The following is a 24,456-nucleotide window of genomic DNA, read 5'->3' on the forward strand; positions in this document are numbered from 1 at the left end:
GGAAGGGATCATGAACTGCGAGAAAAGATGGAATAGCCAATGTAATGTGAATGAAGCTGGAACAGATGTATGTCTACATTCTGCTTCTTATTGTTCCTCCATGTGGCTGGTAAATACTGAAGGGGACTCAAATGCTTCCACAAAATGGTTCAAGCAGGTGCCATTTGAGTTGGGAGGTAAAGAATGACCACTGCTAGACTGTGCCACCCAATTTGGAGGGTATGGGTCTACAAAGGGCATTTATAAGGAGATGGAAGTTAGCGTTCTGAATACCTATAGAGAGTAGTTTGTGTGATCCTATTTTAAATTAGCAAATAACAGTGTACCTGGCACGGGGGCTGTTCCTGGTGGTAGGGGCGCAGGACTTGCTGGAACTGGTGTGGTTGGATCTGATGAAACAACTTCAAAGCATTTCTTGTTCTCTGCACCCTCAGGAATCATATCCGGTGTACTGTATTTGCCATTGACTTGTTGAAATTCCTGAACCTGAAGACAAACAACCAGTCATAACGTGATTTATATACAGAAACCCCGTGCTGCTTATCCCTATGGGTGCCCACACACCTTTAATAGCTGTTGGCCGAATGATCTCTCGGCTGACAGCTATCTCTCCCAACATTCCCATACATGCTTGGTGTATATGTGATTTCATTGGGAAAAGAGGTGAAAGGCACTGACAGAAGTTTCTGGCGGCAGCTTATCTCCAAGAAGAACAGAAGGATCAGGCGACAAATTCAATTCCCCTCGGGGAAGAGTCAGGAGCTTCCCATACACATTAGATTATCGACCAGTCCTGCCAAAAATGACAGGTTCTGCCAAAAATACACTAAGGGTCCATTCACACGTCCGTAAGTGTTTTGTGGATCCGCAAATTGCGGAGCCGCAAAACACGGACACTGGCAATGTGCATTCCGCAATTTGCTGACCGCACATCGCCGGCACTAAAATAGAAAATGCCTAATCTTGTCCGCAATTGCGGACAAGAATAGGACATGTTCTATTTTTTGGCGGAAACGGAAGCACGGATGCAGAAGTGCGGATCCGCAAAGCACATTCCGGCCCCATTGAAAACTAATGGGTCCGTTGAAAACTAATGCACCCGTTCCACAAAATTGCGAAACGGATGCGGACCCATTTTGCAGACGTGTGAATGGACCCTAAGGGTGCATTCACATCACCGTTTAGCTTTCCGTTCTTTTGATCCGTCAGAAGGAGAGAGGGAGAGAAAAAAAACAGGATCCTGTAATAAAAAATAAATTAAAAAAAGGATCCTGTTGCATCAGTTGTCACCTGTTTAAACCATTTCCAGCTGAGATCTGTTTTTTAGACGGGAAAAAATTCCTGCATGCAGTACTTTTGTCTCCGTTTAAAGAAAAAACGGATCTCAGACAGAAATGGCTCAAACAGATGACAACTGATGCAACAGGATCCGTTTTTTTTTTTTTACTGGATCATGTAAAAAAACGGATCCTATGCAATCCTATGTATAACTGATCTGACAGATCAGAAGAACGGAAAGCTGAACGGTGATGTGAATACACCCTAACATGTATGTGGGCCTTTAGGCGTTTATCGGATCCAGCAGCCTACCGGAGTTCACCAGATCCAGCATAGCTGAATACTGCCGTTGACCCGCATGCAGCGGTTTTTGTCCAGCCAAAACCCGACATGCGTGCCACAAACCAGCTGGATCCCCACCGAATGCCATAATAGTCAATTGGCTCTGGCGGTGAACAGCACTGGCTAGTCCGGAACTGGTGAACTCCATCAGGCTGTTCTCTGCCAGAAACGCCGCACGGATGCGATAAACACAAGTGTAAATCTACCCTAAACAAGATGATTTTGTGAAGCTACAGTAGACCGGCTCACTACACAAGATGATCAGTATTTGCCCGGCTAATGAGTAGAGATAAGTGATCAGCCTGATTCCAGTTCCGTGAATCTGTGGATTCATCCACAACCTGCCATCTGTTGGGTGATACTGGTCAAACTGCATTCAAAAAACATTGGGGAAATGGAAAAAAAAGTAATAAAAGGCTCCAGCTATTATTACTATATTGCAGCTATATACATTAAAGGGGTCCTCTGGGATTTTTATATCGATGGCCTAGCCTTAGAATACTGTAGGTCATCAATATCAGATCCATATCAGAAACATGAATGGGAGCAACACTGCAGTAAATACACAGTGGAGCGGGCTGGAGCTGATGGGTGGTCATGCCTGGATACTGATGACCTATACTATAATATAAAAATCCCAGAGAACCCCTTTAAAGAGGTTGTCCACTGCTGACAATCCCTCTGATAACAATCTAATCAGGTTAGGGTCCTTTTAGACAGTCTGATTTGGGGCCTTAAAAAGTGCCAATGATCAATAAATCAAGTTGATCATAGCTTTCACAGCCTTTACACGGGACGATTGAAACTGTACGGGCAGGAGCGATCATTACTACGATCGTTCATCCCCCCATACATTTTACATTATGGTGGCAGAATATTCCCTGAGCATAGGCTGAACGATCGTTCCTTCCTGATCATCGGCTCGTGTGAAAGGCCATTTAGCTCTAGCAATCAGCTGTAATCTGCACATAGGCACGCTGCCATCAATGATATCAACAACCATTTTTATTATAATATATAGCATGCATAACAAGTCTGCTGAGTGTCACATCTGATGAGATATTTCATGACTACATATATACACTCCAAAGACATACTGATGGAGAATTGTGGCACCTTGATGCTACAGTCTGTAAAGCTCTGCGGTATATAGCGGCGCTATATAAGTGCATAAAATAAACAAATGTATACATATACACACACATACATAACCAAGTGCATATATGCCAATCATTCAACATACCTTGATTTCTAGTGCAAACATTTACTCACCCACCTTCTTTCGAACTAGTGACATGACTCCAATTCTGGTGAGGACATGTTGTCGAGAAAGTCCTTCTCTAGGAACACCATCGGCAAAGGTTTCTGCCCCATCCGCTCCAGGCTCACAGAGGTGTCTCATAAATAAAGATACGTATGCCCTGCACAAAGAGATCATTGTAAATATGTATTCCAGACAATGGGAGGCAGAGAGGTCTATGACTGGCACCTGCTATGACCCAAGCAGAGATCCATACCAAATGAGGTCCTCTTTTGGATCACCAGTATTGTTTGAAGTCAATGAACTTCCAGAACCTTAGTATTTCTTGAGCACTATGTTGGCACCTGGGCAGTGGAAGGTGGTATTCACTTTGTGTGGCACAGCTACTTAGGCACAGTACAATATATTATTTTACAAGGTATGGTGGTAGTGGCAGCATTGCATTTGGCTCTGGAAATTAGACAGTGTCTGACAGTACTCCATGTGGGTTGCCTACAGAAGGGTATTACACACAGCACCAACCTCTGGCCTTGCTGACCTCTTCCTATGGGGCAGAGAGGCTTGGTGCGGCTGCTTCCACAGCCCCCTCCATAGCGAGACCCCTGAGCTGATACAAAATTCTATAAGGTGCTTCCAACAAATAAGCAGTGGAGTGGTGGTCCATATGCTACCATTGTCACTGTTACTACAGTATATCTATGATACAATCAATAACCTGCTGAGACATAAGATGTAGGAGACATTTTTGTCTTGGAATTATTGAAGAAATGTCATAAGATGTCAATGGTACAGAGCTGTAGCTGAAGTTGTAGCCATCCACTGACTTCATTCACTTCAGGTAAATGCTGACGAGAGCCGATCCGTTATAATACAGAGAATGACCACTGGTACAAATTACATCGCTGAACTTTGCTGCCCTCTAGTGATGAAACTGCAAGTAGCATCCATTAGCTTAAAGGCTATGTACACCTTTGGAGGCAAATTTTCTTTAGGATTGTATTTTACTAAATTTTGGCTAAAAATTATATTTTCAATTGGCCTTTATTCAAAATATTCAGCTATTCTGTCACAAAGGGTTAAATGTTTTAATGACTGTGTGACTGGTACTTTCATCTAATTACCCTTATCTCTAAACTACTGAGAGGTCATAAACACTTATTTAAGCCACATTCTTATCAGTAAGATAAGAACTGAGTTATAATGAGTGTTTATAATGTCATAGAGCAGAGATAAGGAGACCGTCTGCTCCCCAAATGACGGAAAACACAGAAAATCCACTGGCAGCTAATATAGCATCTCAGCTCTGTACAGAAAAAGGTTTCCATATTTTTTATAAAGCTCAAATTGAAAAAATTATTTTTAGCTCAAAATAAGTACAACGCAATAATAAAAAAATAAATATTTCCCCAAAGGTGTACATAGTTTTTAACCACCTCCGGACCGCTGTACGCACAGACGCGTCCTGGAGGTGGTTGATTCATTCCGAGTGGACGCATATACGCGTCATCTCGCGAGACGCGAGATTTCCTGTGAACGCGCGCACACAGGCGCGCGTGCTCACAGGAACGGAAGGTAAGAGAGTTGATCTCCAGCCTGCCAGCGGCGATCGTTCGCTGGCAGGCTGGAGATGTGTTTTTTTTAACCCCTAACAGGTATATTAGACGCTGTTTTGATAACAGCGTCTAATATACCTGCTACCTGGTCCTCTGGTGGTCCCCTTTGTTTGGATCGACCACCAGAGGACACAGGTAGCTCAGTAAAGTAGCACCAAGCACCACTACACTACACTACACCCCCCCCCGTCACTTATTAACCCCTTATTAGCCCCTGATCACCCCATATAGACTCCCTGATCACCCCCCTGTCATTGATTACCCCCCTGTCATTGATCAACCCCCTGTAAAGCTCCATTCAGATGTCCGCATGATTTTTACGGATCCACTGATAGATGGATCGGATCCGCAAAACGCATCCGGACGTCTGAATGAAGCCTTACAGGGGCATGATCAATGACTGTGGTTATCACCCCATATAGACTCCCTGATCACCCCCCTGTCATTGATTACCCCCCTGTAAAGCTCCATTCAGACGTCCGCATGATTTTTACGGATCCACTGATAGATGGATCGGATCCGCAAAACGCATCCGGACGTCTGAATGAAGCCTTACAGGGGCATGATCAATGACTGTGGTGATCACCCCATATAGACTCCCTGATCACCCCCCTGTCATTGATTACCCCCCTGTCATTGATCACCCCCCTGTAAAGCTCCATTCAGACGTCCGCATGATTTTTACGGATCCACTGATAGATGGATCGGATCCGCAAAACGCATACGGACGTCTGAATGAAGCCTTACACGGGCGTGATCAATGACTGTGGTTATCACCCCATATAGACTCCCTGATCACCCCCCTGTCATTGATCACCCCCCTGTCATTGATCACCCCCCTGTCATTGATCACCCCCCTGTCATTGATCACCACCCCTGTCATTGATCACCCCCCCTGTCATTGATCACCCCCCTGTCATTGATCAACCCCCTGTCATTGATCAACCCCCCTGTCATTGATCACCCCCCTGTCATTGATCACCCCCCTGTAAGGCTCCATTCAGACATTTTTTTGGCCCAAGTTAGCGGAATTATTATTATTTTTTCTTACAAAGTCTCATATTCCACTAACTTGTGACAAAAAATTAAATCTCACATGAACTCACCATACCCCTCACGGAATCCAAATGCGTAAAATTTTTTAGACATTTATATTCCAGACTTCTTCTCACGCTTTAGGGCCCCTAGAATGCCAGGGCAGTATAAATACCCCACATGTGACCCCATTTTGGAAAGAAAACACCCCCAGGTATTCCGTGAGGGGCATATTGAGTCCATGAAAGATTGAAATTTTTGTCCCAAGTTAGCGGAACGGGAGACTTTGTGAGAAAAAAATAAAAAATATCAATTTCCGCTAACTTGTGCCAAAAAAAAAAAATTTCTATGAACTCGCCATGCCCCTCATTGAATACCTTGGGGTGTCTTCTTTCCAAAATGGGGTCACATGTGGGGTATTTATACTGCCCTGGCATTCTAGGGGCCCCAAAGCGTGAGAAGAAGTCTGGTATCCAAATGTCTAAAAATGCCCTCCTAAAAGGAATTTGGGCCCCTTTGCGCATCTAGGCTGCAAAAAAGTGTCACACATCTGGTATCGCCGTACTCAGGAGAAGTTGGGGAATGTGTTTTGGGGTGTCATTTTACATATACCCATGCTGGGTGAGATAAATATCTTGGTCAAATGCCAACTTTGTATAAAAAAAATGGGAAAAGTTGTCTTTTGCCAAGATATTTCTCTCACCCAGCATGGGTATATGTAAAAAGACACCCCAAAACACATTCCCCAACTTCTCCTGAATACGGAGATACCAGATGTGTGACACTTTTTTGCAGCCTAGGTGGGCAAAGGGGCCCATATTCCAAAGAGCACCTTTCGGATTTCACTGGTCATTTACCTACTTACCACACATTAGGGCCCCTGGAAAATGCCAGGGCAGTATAACTACCCCACAAGTGACCCCATTTTGGAAAGAAGACACCCCAAGGTATTCCGTGAGGGGCATGGCGAGTTCCTAGAATTTTTTATTTTTTGTCACAAGTTAGTGGAAAATGATGATTTTTTTTTTTTTTTTTTCATACAAAGTCTCATATTCCACTAACTTGTGACAAAAAATAAAAACTTCCATGAACTCACTATGCCCATCAGCGAATACCTTGGGGTCTATTCTTTCCAAAATGGGGTCACTTGTGGGGTAGGTATAATGCCCTGGTATTTTAGGGGCCCAAATGTGTGGTAAGGAGTTTGAAATCAAATTCTGTAAAAAATGACGAGTGAAATCCGAAAGGTGCTCTTTGGAATATGGGCCCCTTTGCCCACCTAGGCTGCAAAAAAGTGTCACACATCTGGTATCTCCGTACTCAGGAGAAGGTGGGGAATGTGTTTTGGGGTGTCATTTTACATATACCCATGCTGGGTGAGATAAATATCTTGGTCAAATGCCAACTTTGTATAAAAAAATGGGAAAAGTTGTCTTTTGCCAAGATATTTCTCTCACCCAGCATGGGTATATGTAAAAAGACACCCCAAAACACATTCCCCAACTTCTCCTGAGTACGGAGATACCACATGTGTGGCACTTTTTTGCAGCCTAGGTGGGCAAAGGGGCCCATATTCCAAAGAGCACCTTTTGGATTTCACTGGTCATTTACCTACTTACCACACATTAGGGCCCCTGGAAAATGCCAGGGCAGTATAACTACCCCACAAGTGACCCCATTTTGGAAAGAAGACACCCCAAGGTATTCCGTGAGGGGCATGGCGAGTTCCTAGAATTTTTTATTTTTTGTCACAAGTTAGTGGAAAATGATGATTTTTTTTTTCATACAAAGTCTCATATTCCACTAACTTGTGACAAAAAATAAAAACTTCCATGAACTCACTATGCCCATCAGCGAATACCTTGGGGTCTCTTCTTTCCAAAATGGGGTCACTTGTGGGGTAGTTATACTGCCCTGGCATTCTAGGGGCCCAAATGTGTGGTAAGGAGTTTGAAATCAAATTCTGTAAAAAATGACGAGTGAAATCCGAAAGGTGCTCTTTGGAATATGGGCCCCTTTGCCCACCTAGGCTGCAAAAAAGTGTCACACATCTGGTATCTCCGTATTCAGGAGAAGTTGGGGAATGTGTTTTGGGGTGTCTTTTTACATATACCCATGCTGGGTGAGAGAAATATCTTGGCAAAAGACAACTTTTCCCATTTTTTTATACAAAGTTGGCATTTGACCAAGATATTTATCTCACCCAGCATGGGTATATGTAAAATGACACCCCAAAACACATTCCCCAACTTCTACTGAATACGGAGATACCAGATGTGTGACACTTTTTTGCAGCCTAGGTGGGCAAAGGGGCCCACATTCCAAAGAGCACCTTTCGGATTTCACTCGTCATTTTTTACAGAATTTGATTTCAAACTCCTTACCACACATTTGGGCCCCTAGAATGCCAGGGCAGTATAACTACCCCACAAGTGACCCCATTTTGGAAAGAAGAGACCCCAAGGTATTTCGTGATGGGCATAGTGAGTTCATGGAAGTTTTTATTTTTTGTCACAAGTTAGTGGAATATGAGACTTTGTAAGAAAAAAAAAAAAAAATCATCATTTTCCGCTAACTTGTGACAAAAAATAAAAAGTTCTATGAACTCACTATGCCCATCAGCGAATACCTTAGGGTGTGTACTTTCCGAAATGGGGTCATTTGTGGGGTGTTTGTACTGTCTGGGCATTGTAGAACCTCAGGAAACATGACAGGTGCTCAGAAAGTCAGAGCTGCTTCAAAAAGCGGAAATTCAAATTTTTGTACCATAGTTTGTAAACGCTATAACTTTTACCCAAACCATTTTTTTTTTACCCAAACATTTTTTTTTTATCAAAGACATGTAGAACAATAAATTTAGAGCAAAATTTATATATGGATGTCGTTTTTTTTGCAAAATTTTACAACTGAAAGTGAAAAATGTCATTTTTTTGCAAAAAAATCGTTAAATTTCGATTAATAACAAAAAAAGTAAAAATGTCAGCAGCAATGAAATACCACCAAATGAAAGCTCTATTAGTGAGAAGAAAAGGAGGTAAAATTCATTTGGGTGGTAAGTTGCATGACCGAGCAATAAACGGTGAAAGTAGTGTAGGTCAGAAGTGTAAAAAGTGGCCTGGTCTTTCAGGGTGTTTAAGCACTGGGGGCTGAGGTGGTTAAAGACCTATTTTGGTTTTAATGATTACATTTATTTATGTAGACAATAGGATATCAAAAACTTCTAATATTCATCTATTTCAAATTTTGCCTCTCCCTAAAAAAAAAATATATATAAAGTACTACAGTCCGTTTTAGTCCTGTAAAATGCATCCATAGGAGAGCTTTATGGGACTAAACATGGTGTCAGTCATGTGAGCCATCATGTGACCCTCACAAGTATCATGTGACCTGGTTTAGTTAACTGCCCAGGTATCTAAAAGATGACCGGCAGTGTATTAAGGAGCAGAACATATACAGTATTAATACCTGCAGCACAATCATGTCTGTCAGTGTCTATGTGGAAGCAGACAGAAACTTTGTTAACAACATGACAACATCACCTAGAGACAGGCAGCCATTTTACAACATCGGCTAGAGGCAGGCGGCCATGTACAGTAAATACACACAGTAATGAAGTTACTTTAATAATCACAATGAAATCATTATTTCAGCACTAGTCCTTTTTACTTCTCACATGGAAGTCCTGTGTGCTGAACCAGCACATGTATGTCATGTAACACTGCTGCTTACTAAATGTAAAAGATTAGATGATGTGTAGAGTGCACATGACCAATGCCATGTTTCAGTTAGGCCATGGATACATTACAAAGGACAGATACATGGACTATACCATTCTATTGCATAAAGAAGTCAATTGCCTAATATAAGAAAGGTATGTATGCAGAATTTTGAATACATATATTAGAAAATTGTATGATTTCCTATTATATAAACAAATACATTTAAAAAATAAAAACTAGAATACCCCTTTAAGGCTTTCTTCTGGTGCATCTTTTTTGTCCTTTAATGTCTAAATTAAATTAGGCAACTCGCAACACACCATGGATTTAACATAGATTAAAAACACATACAAAATCAGTGTGGAAAAGGGAGGTTGCGAACTTCCTCCCAAATTAAACCAACAGTAAAGGGCTGACAAAATTTTTTTTTTATTCTTGTAAGGTCCCATAGATGCGATATGACCACACTGTGTCCTTAAACATCTGATCTTGGGGGAAATAACACATTTCTGCATAAAATGAGCAGTGTTTTTTTTTTTTTTAAAACCATACAAAAGAATGTCATGAATCATGACATGGCTTTAATTACAGGAATCACTGTACCTAAATTCTTTCTCACTCTTTCCTCGGAGATCCCGGACAAGCCAGTGTGAATTAAAGGCATCCTGTGGGGGCATCCCCCACCTCATTATAGCATTCAAGAAGGCCTTGCGTTGTCGAGCATTAAACCCAAGAACCTTAAAACAACAATAAAAAGTGTTAATTGTGTTTGTTGATAATTAAAGATGCAGATTTTGGAAAGTGGCTGAATGGAAAACATTTATTTTGACCGTTCATATATACAGATAAATGTAGTCTACATGTGTAAATATTTTACAAGACTTTCCTTATATACAGATCTTGACTTACATCCTGCATTGTACTCCACAGCTGCACTCATTATTCTGCTGGCTGAGTCACAGTGTACGCATTTTACATTACTTTTCTTGTACAGATACTGAGCTCCATCCATTTCATAGTCATGAAAATAAAGAAAACTCTTTGAATGAGAAGGTGTGTCCAAACTTTTGGTCTGTACTGTACATTATATTACTTATCTTGTACAGTGTGGTGTCTCACAGGGTGAAGCAATTGAGGGTATATATGTGTCTCCCAGGTTCTTAGCATATGCTGAAGAAAGTTATTTAGGAAAGGGTTAAAAAACCTAAGACTGGGTCCTGATGAGCTGCACCTGGGGAGTTGCTAGAAAACTGGGCTGTCAACACACTTGCTCAGAACTTCCTGGGAGTGAGAGAAGCCACATCTCACTGAGGGACCCTGAAGGTCCAGAGCCTGCAAACTGCAAGTATCACAGGTTGCTGTTCAGACAGCGTGCTTATTTTGGGTGGACTGAGGATAGCTCATCCACGTCCTAGAGAGGGACCTATTGTTTAGTTAGAGCCTGGACAAGGCTAGGTGTTCCGTTTATGTTTTGTGTTTTAATGCAACCTGTGAAATAAAGCTGGCAGGACGCCAGTTGAAATGCACTTCTGTCTCCTGAGGTCTCCTTCTGCGAAATAATCTGACTAATCCCCCTACCTTTTCACCTCTGGAAAGGTGAGCTAAATAATGGACTGTCACAACTGGTGTCGGATGCGGGCAACGACACCTCAGAAAAGCTGAATGCTGCAGTGCTGTGTGGGAACTTAAAGGGCCAGAAGCCCGTTTGCTCAGTGGAACAGGTGCTGCTGAATACTTAAAAAATAAAAAAAACTGTGTGTAATTAAAGGGGGCTTGCTGCTGGAAATTTTTTTGCTCCTTGAACAGCTGGTTGCTAAGGGTAACGCCTGAATACAAATTGTTTCTGGACTTGGGAACAGGTATATGTCCTGGGTAAAACCTGCTACATTGCTGCAGAGAAAGACTCCTGACATGGAGGATATGTTAAAGGCTTTGCTGCAAGCCACCGCAGCCCAGCAACATGCAAACAAAGTGCAGCAAGAAGCTAATCGGCAGACAGAGGATCTGGCGCGGTCTATGGCAATACAACTTACCACTCTAACCGAGATGCAAAACAAAGATCGTGTTGCTTTGACTGAGGTGGTGCAGCGCTTTGCAGACCAGACCCCTTGGTCGACTGAAATTGGTCCCATGGGGAAGAAGGACATATGTGCTGGGAACTACCTACAAAAGATGGCTGCCACGGATGTTGTGGAGGCTTATTTGATGACCTTTGAGCGCACCGCTGAGCGTGAAAGATGGCCACTAGATCAGTGGGCGGGGTTGATAGCCCCCTTTCTGAGTGGAGAGGCTCAGAAGTCTTATTATGATTTGGATCCTGCCGACGCTCAGGATTACTGTAAGCTGAAAGCGGAGATTTTGGCCCGTCTGGGAGTTACTTTGTCGGTTCGGGCCCAAAGAGTGCACCATTGGGTTTTTCAGGCAGACAAACCAGCTCGCTCCCAAATGTACGACCTGGTACACTTAACCAAGAAGTGGTTACAACCAGATGTTCTATCGGCTCCAGAGGTTGTCCAGCGTGTGGTAGTGGACAGATATCTTAAAGCCCTTCCACCTGAAATATGCAAGTGGGTTACCCACGGTGACCCTAACAGCGCAGATGAGTTGGTCTCTCTGGTGGAAAGATATGCTGCGGCAAAGGACCTGTTACAAAAGCCCCGCCTAACCCAGGAAAGTACCCGGCAGGGGGGTACTCCTACGAGGGGTGGGGCCCCTAACAGGGACACAAGGGCCAAAGCTGAACTCTGGCCGGAACGCTCTGAAAGGTCCAAGTCTGACTTTCTGAGACCAGAACCTATCAAATGCTTCCGTTGTAGGGGACCAGGACATATTGCTGCTAACTGTCCGTTAAACTCAGAGCCCATGCAGTGTGATATGAGTGCTATGCCAAATACGAAATCGATGTTTGCCCAAGGGGTTTGTTCTATTGGGACCCCTGAAAAGGTCAATAAACATCTGTGTCCTGTTTCAGTAGAGGGAAGAGAGGTGCAGGCTCTCCTGGATACTGGCAGTATGATCACGTTAGTCAAAGCCAGTTTGGTAAACTCCGATATCTTACAGACCCAGTCAGTAGGGGTCACCTGTATTCATGGGGAAACTCGCGAGTATAATACGGCATGTGTTACCATAGGAACTGTGCTCAACCAGGTAACCTGTCAGGTAGCGATAATACCCACTCTCATGTATGACGTAATACTGGGGAGGGATTTTCCTTTTTTCTGGGAATTGTGGGAAAAAAGGGTTAAAGAGCCAACAGTGGTTACGATCTCTGGAGAAAGGGCAACAGGAGTCACAGAACCTGAGCTTCTTCATGAGGTTCTGTCATCTCCTGATAAGGCCGTGTTTCCTTTTGATGTAATGTCAGGGGACACCGAAACCACTGATGTAAGTGGGGAGCCAGAGGAGAGGGTTGAAAATGTCTTAGCGGATATAAAGGTTTCACGCGACAATTTTGCCACAGCGCAGCTGAATGACCCTACTTTGGTTCGGGCCCGGGAAAATGTAAAAATAATAAATGGTGTTCTGGTTTACCCAGATGTCACGCTTGCTTATCCCCATATCGCGATGCAAAATAACTTACTGTATCAGGTAGACAAGCAAGGTGAAGACATCGTAGAACAACTGATAGTTCCCAAGCCATTTAGGAAGATGGTCTTGGATCTAGCACATGGTCATTTGTTGGGGGGACATCTGGGGATGGAAAAGACAAAAGAACGAATTTTAATGCGTTTCTTTTGGCCAGGGCTAGTAGCAGAGGTACGAGATTACTGTGCATCTTGTCCCGAGTGCCAATATACATCTCCGTCCCCTAACTTTAGAAGCCCATTGGTACCCTTACCCATTGTGGAAGTGCCATTCGAACGAATAGCTATGGATCTGGTAGGCCCTATAGTGAAATCAGCTCGCGGACATCAGTACATACTGGTGATCCTAGACTACGCCACCAGATATCCAGAAGCTATTCCATTAAGAAATATGACAGCAAAGACCATAGCCAAGGAGATGGTCCTGGTGTTCAGTAGGGTTGGGATCCCTAAAGAGATCTTAACGGATCAGGGCACCCCATTTATGTCCAGGGTGACCAAAGAATTATGTCGGCTATTCAGGGTGAAGCATATCCGAACCTCAGTCTACCATCCGCAAACGGATGGATTGGTGGAAAGATTCAATAAAACCCTGAAAAACATGTTAAGAAAGGTGATTGCCAAGGATGGTAGGGATTGGGATTGCCTACTTCCCTATTTACTGTTTGCCATACGAGAAGTACCACAATCGTCTACGGGGTTTTCACCCTTTGAACTTCTGTATGGCAGGCAGCCCCGAGGGCTACTCGACATAGCTAAAGAGACGTGGGAGCACGAATCTACCCCGTACCGCAGTATAATTGAGCATGTGTCACAGATGCAGGACCGGATCAAGGCAGTTATGCCCTTGGTTCGAGAACATATGCAGCAAGCCCAACAGGCCCAAAGTAGAATATATAACCGGGGTGCGAAACTGCGTCATTTTAGTCCAGGGGACCGGGTGCTTGTATTAATACCCACAGTAGAGAGCAAATTCTTAGCAAAATGGCAAGGGCCCTTCACAATTGTTAAAAAGATAAGCGAGGTGAACTATCTAGTTCATCAGCCCGGGAAGAGAAAGCCCGAACAGAACTATCATATTAACTTGATAAAGCCCTGGAAAGATAGGGAAACTCTGGTGGTAAACTCAGTACCACGAAGCTACACCGTACCTGAGGTTAGAATTGCTGAGTCCCTGTTTCCCCAGCAGAAACAGGAATCACAGGAATTCGTTATGAGAAATAACGATTTCTTCTCAGAACTCCCAGGCCTCACTCATGTGATAAAACACGATATTGTCACAGAACCCAGTGTTAAGGTAAAGATTAAGCCCTACCGGGTCCCCGAAGCGAGGCGCGAGGTCATTACCCAAGAGATTAACAAGATGTTAGACCTAGGGGTAATAGAAGAGTCCGTAAGTGAGTGGTCTAGTCCCATCGTTTTAATTCCCAAACCTGATGGGTCCATAAGGTTCTGTAATGACTATCGCCAGTTAAACTTGGTCTCAAATTTGACGCCTACCCAATGGCGAGAGTAGACGAACTAATAGACAAGCTGGGTAGTGCTCGGTACTTAACAACATTGGACTTAACTAAAGGGTACTGGCAAATTCCGCTAACTGAAAGGGCCAAGGAAAAGACGGCTTTTTCTGCACCCAGTGGTCATTTCCAATACACTAGGTTGCCATTTGGCCTCCATGGGGCCCCGGCGACTTTTCAGCGTATGATGGATAGGATCCTAAGGCCACATATTGGTTATACATCAGCATATCTGGATGATGTAATAATTTACAGTAGCGACTGGGAGTCTCACCTACAAAAAGTGCAGGCGGTCGTGGATTCACTAAGACAGGCGGGTCTCACCGCAAACCCTAAAAAGTGTGCCATCGGCTTGGAAGAAGCCAAGTATTTGGGATACACCATTGGGCGAGGTCTGATCAAACCCCAGCTAAACAAAATAGACTCAATACAAAACTGGCCTAGACCTCTAAACAAGAAGCAAGTGAGGTCGTTTTAGGGAATTGCAGGGTATTACAGAAGGTTTATCCCTAATTTTGCATCTATGGCGGTTCCCTTAACCGATCTTACAAAAGGAAAAAATTCGGTGATGATAAAATGGACCCCAGAGGCCGGGAGGGCGTTCCAATCCTTGAAACAAGCCCTGTGCTCCCAGCCGGTACTGGTATGTCCGGATTTTCATAAACCCTTCTCACTGCAAACCGATGCTTCGGAGGCTGGGTTAGGAGCAGTGTTATCACAAATAATTGATGGGGAAGAACACCCTGTCTTATACATAAGTCGGAAGCTGAATGACCATGAAAAGAGGTATGCCACTGTAGAGAAAGAGGCTTTGGCCATTAAATGGGCCCTGGACGCTCTCAAATACTACCTACTGGGTAGAGAATTCACCCTCATCACAGACCATGCACCCCTAAAGTGGATGCAGAATAACAAGGAAAAGAATAGTAGGGTTACCAGGTGGTTTCTGTCCCTCCAGCCTTTTAGGTTCACAGTACAGCACCGAGCAGGCAGCCTCCAGGGAAATGTAGATGGTTTGTCTCGTACTTACTGTTTGTCAAGCCAGGGTGCCCCAACCCATAGGTTAGTGCAAAAGGGGGGGAAATGTGGTGTCTCACAGGGTGAAGTAATTGAGGGTATATATGTGTCTTCCAGGTTCTTAGCATATTCTGAAGAAAGTTATTTAGGAAAGGGTTAAAAAACCTAAGACTGGGTCCTGATGAGCTGCACCTGGGGAGTTGCTAGAAAACTGGGCTGTCAACACACTTGCTCAGAACTTCCTGGGAGTGAGAGAAGCCACATCTCACTGAGGGACCCTGAAGGTCCAGAGCCTGCAAACTGCAAGTATCACAGGTTGCTGTTCAGACAGCGTGCTTATTTTGGGTGGACTGAGGATAGCTCATCCACGTCCTAGAGAGGGACCTATTGTTTAGTTAGAGCCTGGACAAGGCTAGGTGTTCCGTTTTATGTTTTTGTGTTTTAATGCAACCTGTGAAATAAAGCTGGCAGGACGCCAGTTGAAATGCACTTCTGTCTCCTGAGGTCTCCTTCTGCGAAATAATCTGACTAATCCCCCTACCTTTTCACCTCTGGAAAGGTGAGCTAAATAACGGACTGCCACAACAGATACTGAGTTACATCCTGCATAATACTTCAGAGCTGCACTCACTATTCTGCTGGTGGAGTCACTGTGTTCATACATAACTTATCTTGTACTGATCCAGTACTTCTACTGATCCTCTGTCAATGAAAGCTGTCAGACATACCTCTAACAGCTTTGCGGAGTTCCTATATTTTTTCCTACTAAGTATAAAGTGTACTGCACTAAGGTAAAGACTACACTTCCCAGAAGTCAAATCTCTATGCAAACATTGAAAAAGAGCTATTAGCTTAAAAACCAGAACAATTGCAAACGCAGTTCTGGATTATAATACAGACCTTAACTCGATATCAGTGCAGGATAAGTAATGTATTTATAAAGTTACATTTTTCATTAAGATTAATCTGATATGTAACCTGCAAATTGGTGTTCAAGATGGACATGCCCTTTAATAGAAAACGTTCAAGCCGATAAACTTATGCGTGAATAAAGTTCCACAATACGCAACTCAGGTTGATATTTCTTAGAGTCACATAAAGTTCAAGCATTTGCGAATGAAAATGTTTAAATGTAGGGCCCTCGTCCCCCTCTATGCCCCGTTATACTTGTACCTCAATGTTTCCTCCAACCCGAGCAAGAAGCGGAGGAAGAGGCTTGTCTCTGTCACTTTTCAGTTGTCTACGAGATTGTCTCCTCCCACCTATGGAAATTATATACACTTGTGTCAGTCTCTTTTCAAAGACCATCAAACCTTGAATCACAGTACCTGAAGACTCTCAAGCTCGATAACAAAGGGTGCCTTTATGACTGGGGCCTGGGCAAATTTAACTTTGACTTTTGACTATATTTCACTGCTAAAGTCTGGGTAACAGAGTCAATGTTGGGCTATGACTTCATTACTTTAACAATATGATGTTGCACCTACAGATCAGAAGACATAAAACTGTGGTGAACTGCCTCATTCATCTTGGGGCACTAAAACCACTTGATGGGACAACCCACCTGGTGAAACAGGTGGCCACTGTCATGTCTTCCCATTCATGTGGTGAAGCTTTTCTTTGGCTTTCTGTCTCCATAGTAGTCCACTGTCTGGATAGAATTGTGGGCCGATGGACAAGCCATAGTAAAACTAACCGCTCTAGGTTACCAACTAATCACGGCACCTTTGCCTGTTGGGTTTACTGTCCTATAGGTGATCCGCATCCATCTAAGGAAAAAGTGTAACTCACTCTGACCTTCAGGCTTCTCTTCAAAGTCTTCATCTTCATCCTCTGAACCAATGGAATATTCTGATTGGTTGTCAGAAAGTTCATCTTGCCATTCTAAATGAAAAATATAAAGAAAGAATAAATGATAACAACATTCCAAGGCATGGATAAAAAAGAAACCACAGGTGCTAACGTCAAGAGTTCTCATACACCACTCTTGGACAGTGATGATTTTGGACTTCATTTCTCTGATATTAGGTGTAAAGGTGGCCACAGACACTGGACAAGCATTGGCCTTACTGTACGATTTTGGCGGAAAATTTTCCATCGCTGACAGAGTTTGGGGGGGGGGGAGATCAGGCATATAGGAATTCAACACACCCAAGCATTTGTACTTATGGGAGATAAGCGTCCACCAGAGGTCTCTGGCAGTGTCCCCACCCTCCAAGTCCTGGTTTGCACCTCCCCATCACTCTCCATGCAAGGCACGATATTGCACCTTACCCTTGTCCATGCTTTGTAGAATGGCAAAATGACCTTCTAGCTCAGTGTCGTTTTGGGGTTCCTGGGGCCCACCCCCTATATAATCAATAAAGGGTTACAGGTTTTGAATCAAAGAAATAGACCCTATATCCACAGGCAGCCAAGTTGTTTTTTTTCCCCTCAGGAATCATTAGGGTCTATTATGGTATGAGAGGCTGGACCCACCGGAGGATCCTCTGGTACAGGGCTGACCAACCTGCAGCTCTCCAGCTGTTGTAAAACTACAATTTCCACCATGCCCTGCTGTAGGCTGTCTGGGCATGCTGGGAGTTGTAGTTTTTTGCAACAGCTGGAGAGCCACAGGTTGGTGGGTCAGTCCAATCCTGCTCTACCTGGTTCTTCTCTACCAATGGGCATAGAGCTAACCTGACTCTGGCCTCTCTTGACTCCACTGTAGCGGCAGCATAGGCTGCCTGAAGGATCTATACACCCATGCTTATGTATATGACTACTTTGATTAGTGCAGTGTGAGCTGTGCACATTATTTTGGACTACACATTGCTAGAATAGAATTCAGACTCCTGTACTCCACTTTGTTTTCAAGAAAAATGCTTTTAATATAAATTAAAGTGCGGTTCCAGTCAAATTTGACTGGAACCGCACTTTAATTTATATTAAAAGCATTTTTCTTGAAAACAAAGTGGAGTACAGGAGTCTTAATTCTATCATTATCTGGTTTGGGAACATCTCCTGCTGCCCACACAATCAGATTGGAGTACCATCCAACCTTATACCACGGACTACACATTGCATCATAGTTCCAGTAAACACTACAACTCTCACTATGCAAGGCATCAGGTTATGCTCTGTAAAGACTATTGGCCTCATTTATCTAAACTGCCTAACAGGAAAACCGTCTCAGTTGCCCATAGCAACCAATCAGAGCTCCCCTTTCATTTTTTCTGAACACTTTAAGAAATGAAAGGTGAGCTCTGATTGGTTGCTAGGGGCAAATAAGACAGTTTTCCTGTTAGACAGTTTTGATAAATGAGGCCATACAGTTAGGAACAGAAGTATTTGAACACCCTGCGATTTTGCAAGTTCGCCCACTTAGAAATCATGGAGGGGTCTGAAATTCACATTGTAGGTGCATTCCCACTCTGAGAGACAGAATAAAAAATAAAAATTAAGGAAATCACATTGTATGATTTTTAAAGAATTTATTTGTCTTGCACTGCTGAACATAAGTATTTGAACACCTGAGAAAATCAGTGTTAATATTTGGTACAGGAGCCTTTGTTTGCAATTACAGAGGTCAAACATTTCCTGTAGTTCTTGACCAGGTTTGCACACACTGCAACAGGGATTTTGGTCCACTCCTCCACACAGATCTCCTCCTAGATCTGTCAGGTTTTGGGGCTGTCGCTGAGCAACATGGAGTTTCAGCTCCCTCCAAATTGGATTTAGGTTTGGAGACTGGCTAGGACACTCCAGAACCTTGATATGCTTCTTACGGAGAAACTCTTTGGTTATCCTGGCTGTGTGCTTCGTGTCGTTGCCATGTTTGAATACCCAGCCACAACCCATCTTCAATGCTCTGACTGAGGGAAGGAGGTTGTTGCTCAAAATCTCACAATAAATGGCCCCATTGATCATCTCCTTAATACAGTGCAGTCGTCCTGTCCCCTTCGCAGAAAAGCACACCCAAAGCATGATGTTACCACCCCCATGCGTCACAGTAGGGATGGTGTTCTTGGGATGCAACTCATCCTTCTTTTTCCTCCAAACACGACGAGTGAAGTTTAGACCAAAAAGTACTACTTTGGTCTCATCTGACCACATGACTTTCTTCCATACCTCCTTTGGATCATCCAGATGGTCATTGGCAAATTTCAGACGGGCCTGGACATGTGATGACTTGAGCAGCGGAACCTTCCGTGCAATGTATGATTTGAAACCATGACGGCATAGTGTTCTACCGACAGTGACCTTTGAAACTGTGGTCCCAGCTCTTTTCATGTCATTGACCAGCTCCTCCCTTGTAGTTCTGGGCTGATTCCTCACCTTTCTTATCATCAGTGATACCCCATGAGGTGAGATCTTGCATAGAGCTCCAGTCCGAGGGAGACTGACAGTCGTCTTTAGCCTCTTCCATTTTCTAACAATTGCTCCAACAGTTGATCTATTTTCACCAAGCTGCTTGGCAATTGCCCCGTTGCCCTTTCCAGCCTTGTGGAGGTCCACAGTTTTGTCTCTGGTGTCTTTTGACAGCTCTTTAGTCTTGCCCATGGTAGTAGCTGGCATCTGACTGACTGTGGGGTGGACAGGTGTCTTTAAAGAGCTCAGATAGGTGCTACTAAGTTAGCTTAATGAGTGAAGTAGAGGTGGACTTTTTTTTTTTTTAACAAATCTTTATTTATGAATTTCTGCGATTTACAAATCCAAGAAAATAAAGTGCATGACATATTCGAGAAACATTAACAAACATGAACATTACATCTTTGGGTCAGTGACTATCATAAATGATATTTAGTGGGTAAGACAATACAGCTCGTGTGGTAAATATAAGATGACGTATACATTATGAATTGTGGTATGCTTGCAGACATGTTAGCGGATTAATACATAGAATGCATTACTGATAAGCATAAGGTTATGGTGTAAAAGAAAGCTACTATTTTTAATTTAATCTTAGGGCCACTTTTGAACAATAGCCCATATTGTAGAAAGGAGAAGGGGAAGGGGGTCAGGGTTCCATTACACCATTAAACCCGCACATATTCATTCAGTTGGTAGGATAAACAGTGCGCGCATAAGCACAATAATTTCTACTCACTATCAGCAGGGTTAGATGACATTCCCATTACTAAAGCATTTTGATTTTTAGCTTGCCATTGCAGCCATGGAGCCCATATTTTCAGGTGTTTTTCGTGTGATAGAGATTCCCAGCTGGACAACTCCTCCAGCAAGCGAATTTCCTGAACTTTGTTGACCCAGTCCCCACTTGTTGGAATTATATTGGTGAGCCAGTGGACTGGAACTAGAAGCTTTGCTGCAGCTATAAGGGATGGTAATAGGGAATGTTTGGTGAGAATGAATTTTTCATTAGGGAGGTTTAGTAGGACCACTAGGGGGGTCAGTGAGGATGAGGTAGGGATGATTTCCAATATGTTCCTAGAAATCATTTCCCAATATGGTTTTATCAAGGGGCAGGTCCACCAGATGTGCAATAGGGTGCCACTAGAACTTTTACATCTCCAACATTGTTCCGTATACGAGGGGTCTATGGCATGCAATTTTGCTGGCGTATTATACCACCTAGATACTAACTTAAAAGCATTTTCTTGGATCCTTATGCACCGAGAATATCCATGTGAATGACATAAAACCTTTTCTACCATTCCCTTATCAAATGTGGTATTAAGGTCTTTTTCCCAGTGGGAAATAAACCAAGGCTTTTCTTGGCCCTCTTCCTCCAACAACTTATTGTATGTCTTAGATATAGCTCCTTTCTTGTTCCCCTGACTTAGCAGACAAGTGTCATACCATGTGGGGTCTAGTTTACTAGGGGTACACGCCAGGTACAGATTGCATACCTTTTGGAACTGCGAATATTGAATGGACGACCAAGGGATATGAGGAAAGCTCCTTGACAAACTTTGAGCTGAAGGAATTAATCTTTTTTTCAGGATATCCCCGATTGCTACATTGCCCATTGCCTTCCATAGACCTAGATCGTCTTGAAATCCCTGAGTGACCAAATACGGGACGTAGCATATGGGAGTGTGCGGTGACATGCATGGGGAGTTACGCAGAAGCGGTGATATCTTTGACCAAGTGGCCATAACTCCTTGTAGAGGGTTTAGACCCCTTTTGCTTATGATGTGGCTCGTCACTAGTTTTGGGTCCCATAAAGCTGCCATTCCTTCAGGGCCTAGTATAATCCTAGCTATCTTACAGCCGAGTTTTGTATTTGTATGGTTACAAAGCTCGGAATGCAGCCTAAGCTGGACCGCTCTATAATAAGCTGCAACATCAGGGAGACCAAATCCTCCTTTAAATATGGGTTTGGTGAGGATCTTGTATGCTAGCCTAGGCCTACATCCCCCCCATACAAAAGAGGAGAATAGACTTCGGAGTCTTGCTAGGAAAGATTGAGGAAGGGGTATGGGTAAGGTCTGAAGAGTGTATAATATTCTAGGAAGTACATAGGTCTTCAGTAAAATTTTTTCTCCCCAACCAGGATAAAAAAGGGATTTTTATATCAATTAGTTGTTGTTTTATACTGTCGAATAATGGAATGTAGTTTTTGTGGAATAATAAGCTAGGGTCTTTGGTTATATTAATACCAAGGTACTTTATGTGGGAGTTATTCCACTCAAATGGGAAATCCCTCTCCAATTTCGTGATAGATGTATGAGATATATTAATACCCATTGCCGTACATTTGGCATGGTTAATCTTGAAATTGGAAAGGGCTCCATATACTTCTAACTGTTGTAAGAGGGATGGGAGTGCCTTTTCAGGGTTGGTCATAAATATGAGCATGTCGTCTGCGAAAGCGGCGACAGTGTGTACATCCTTACCTATTGTGAGCCCCTGTATCTCAGGATCTTGCCTCAGTGATTGTAGAAAAGTCTCTAAGCACAGAATGAATAGAGCGGGCGAGAGTGGGCAACCCTGACGTGTTCCGTTTAAGATTTTAAAAGGGGGTGACAAGATGCCATTCACCTGAACCTTTGCGGAGGGGTTAGAATACAGAGACAGCACCGCCCCCACAAATTGCGGGGGGAGGCCAAACTTATGTAGTGTGGCTTCCATAAAATCCCAGGCCACTCTATCAAACGCCTTTTCGGCATCGGTACTTAGGTACACAAGCTTCTTCCCCTGTTTTAAGGCAAATTGTTGAGTCTGAAGAACTCTAAAGGTGCTGTCTCTGCATTCCCTGCCCCCCACAAAGCCTGATTGTTCGGGGGATACAATCTCTGGGAGTAGGGGTGATAGTCTATTGGCCAGGATTTTGGCCCATAGCTTGATGTCTGCATTTAGCAGAGAGATTGGCCTGTAGCTAGAAGGAACTTCGACATCTTTACCCGGTTTAGGTATCACAATTATATGTGCCTCTAGGGCCTGATTGGCTATAGTAGAACCACATAAAAGGGCGTTGAAAAAACTAACTAGTTGTGGGCCCAAAACCGGGAAAAACTTTTTGTAATAGGCCACCGTGAACCCATCAGGGCCTGGGCTCTTACCCGATGGTGTTGAATTCAGGACTTTTTTTACTTCGGCTAATGAAATGGGGGCCAACAGTGATGATTTGGAAGCGTCATCTATGGTGGGAAGTTTTAGTGTCTCTAGGAATTGCTCAATCTTCCTTTTCCGGTCTGTTTGTACTTCCTCCTGTTCTTCCCCTTTAAGGTTGTATAGGTTATGGTAGTAATCTCTAAATATCTTTGATATATTCCTTGAGTCAGTCATAACCGATCCCGTTTGTGATTTCATGCGCTTAATGAAAGTCTGATCATCTCGTTTTTTAATAAGAGCCGTCATTATTTTTCCGCCCCTGTTACCGTGAACGTAATGTTTGTGTTTCACTTTTAGGTATGCTTTAGACGCCTTAATGTTTAACAGCTCCTGTAACTCTCGTCTTGCTATTCTTAGCTCCTCTAGATCTCTAATTGCACCAGACCGTTTGTGGGACGATTCTAGGGTAGCAATGCGAGATAAGAGGTCTGACATTTTACGCGTTCTTAATTTGCTAATGTGGGACCCCAATGCAATAAATTCACCTCTAATCACCACCTTATGCGCCTCCCATATTGTTGCCTGGGATACATCAGGCGTTGTGTTGGTAGAAAAGTACGATTGTAACTTCTGTGATATGGAGTCAACCCTAGACTGTGAATCCAAGAGGGTGTGGTTTAACCTCCAGGTCCACTCCCTACTACACAACTCAGGAAAGCTGATGACAAGGGAGACCGGCGCATGATCAGAGACCGTGATGTTGTGGAGAGTAGAGGACTTAATAGCCGGTAGGTATTTATCCTGCACAAACAGATAATCCAACCTCTGGTATGATTTGTGAGGGTTTGAGTAAAAAGTGAAATCACGTCTGTCACCATGCGCCGACCTCCAGACATCACTAAGGTGCAAAGATCTAAGACGTGAATGAACTGTCTTGAGAGCCCGAAATGAAACAGCAGATTTCTGGGCAGAGGAGTCAAGTAAAGGGTTCAGAGTTAGATTGAGGTCGCCCCCTATCAACAATAGACCCGCAGCGAATGTACCAATCTTGTCTAGCGTTTCAGTCAGCCAATCAACCGTCTTCACGTTTGGTGCATAGAGATTACATATTGTGACAGTTACGTGTCCTATCTCTCCCTTCAATAAAAGGTATCTCCCCTCTGGATCTTCCACTGCGGATTGAAAAGTAAAAGGGGTGCCCCGTCTAAAGCCTATACTGACTCCTCTGGCCGCAGAACTATTGGAGGTAGCATGATACCACACATTAAAAGGGCTGTTTTCTAAGTTAGGAACATGCGAATGAGAAAAGTGGGTCTCTTGGAGAAGTATTATATCCGCACCAATTCTCCTAAGAACCTGAAACACTCTACTACGTTTTTTAGGGCTATTACACCCATGTACGTTGAAGGTGTTAAAGCATAAAGTTAATGGAGCCATCTTATAATAGTGATATTCTGCATATTTAGGACATTTGTCTTACTCGACCACTTTGATGTACCAAACAGGTTGAAAAACCAATACAAACAGTAATTATAATTATAACTTAAAAATAACATAGAAGTACGGCCTTTTGGGCCGGAGGGGGGGTAAAGA

The 24,456-nt window shown here is 43.4% G+C and overlaps 1 protein-coding gene across 8 annotated transcripts in view; it reads right to left on the bottom strand.

Moving 5' to 3' along the window:
* CHD5 (chromodomain helicase DNA binding protein 5) overlaps positions 1 to 24,456 on the bottom strand; it is a 235,063-nt gene that overhangs the window by 37,792 nt on the left and 172,815 nt on the right. For 6 of the 8 annotated variants that reach the window (XM_040429528.1, XM_040429552.1, XM_040429538.1 and 3 more), the window contains 5 exons: positions 17,158 to 17,250; positions 16,540 to 16,628; positions 9,852 to 9,985; positions 2,897 to 3,041; positions 327 to 486 (listed from right to left, as the gene is read on the bottom strand). In XM_040429528.1, the coding sequence (XP_040285462.1) occupies positions 327 to 486; positions 2,897 to 3,041; positions 9,852 to 9,985; positions 16,540 to 16,628; positions 17,158 to 17,250 (621 nt within the window). The remainder of the gene's footprint in view (positions 1 to 326; positions 487 to 2,896; positions 3,042 to 9,851; positions 9,986 to 16,539; positions 16,629 to 17,157; positions 17,251 to 24,456) is intronic. The other 2 variants (XM_040429570.1, XM_040429519.1) reach the window with 1 other exon arrangement.

This window comes from Bufo bufo, chromosome 1 (assembly GCF_905171765.1).
Source record: "Bufo bufo chromosome 1, aBufBuf1.1, whole genome shotgun sequence".
Classification (NCBI taxonomy): domain Eukaryota; kingdom Metazoa; phylum Chordata; class Amphibia; order Anura; family Bufonidae; genus Bufo; species Bufo bufo.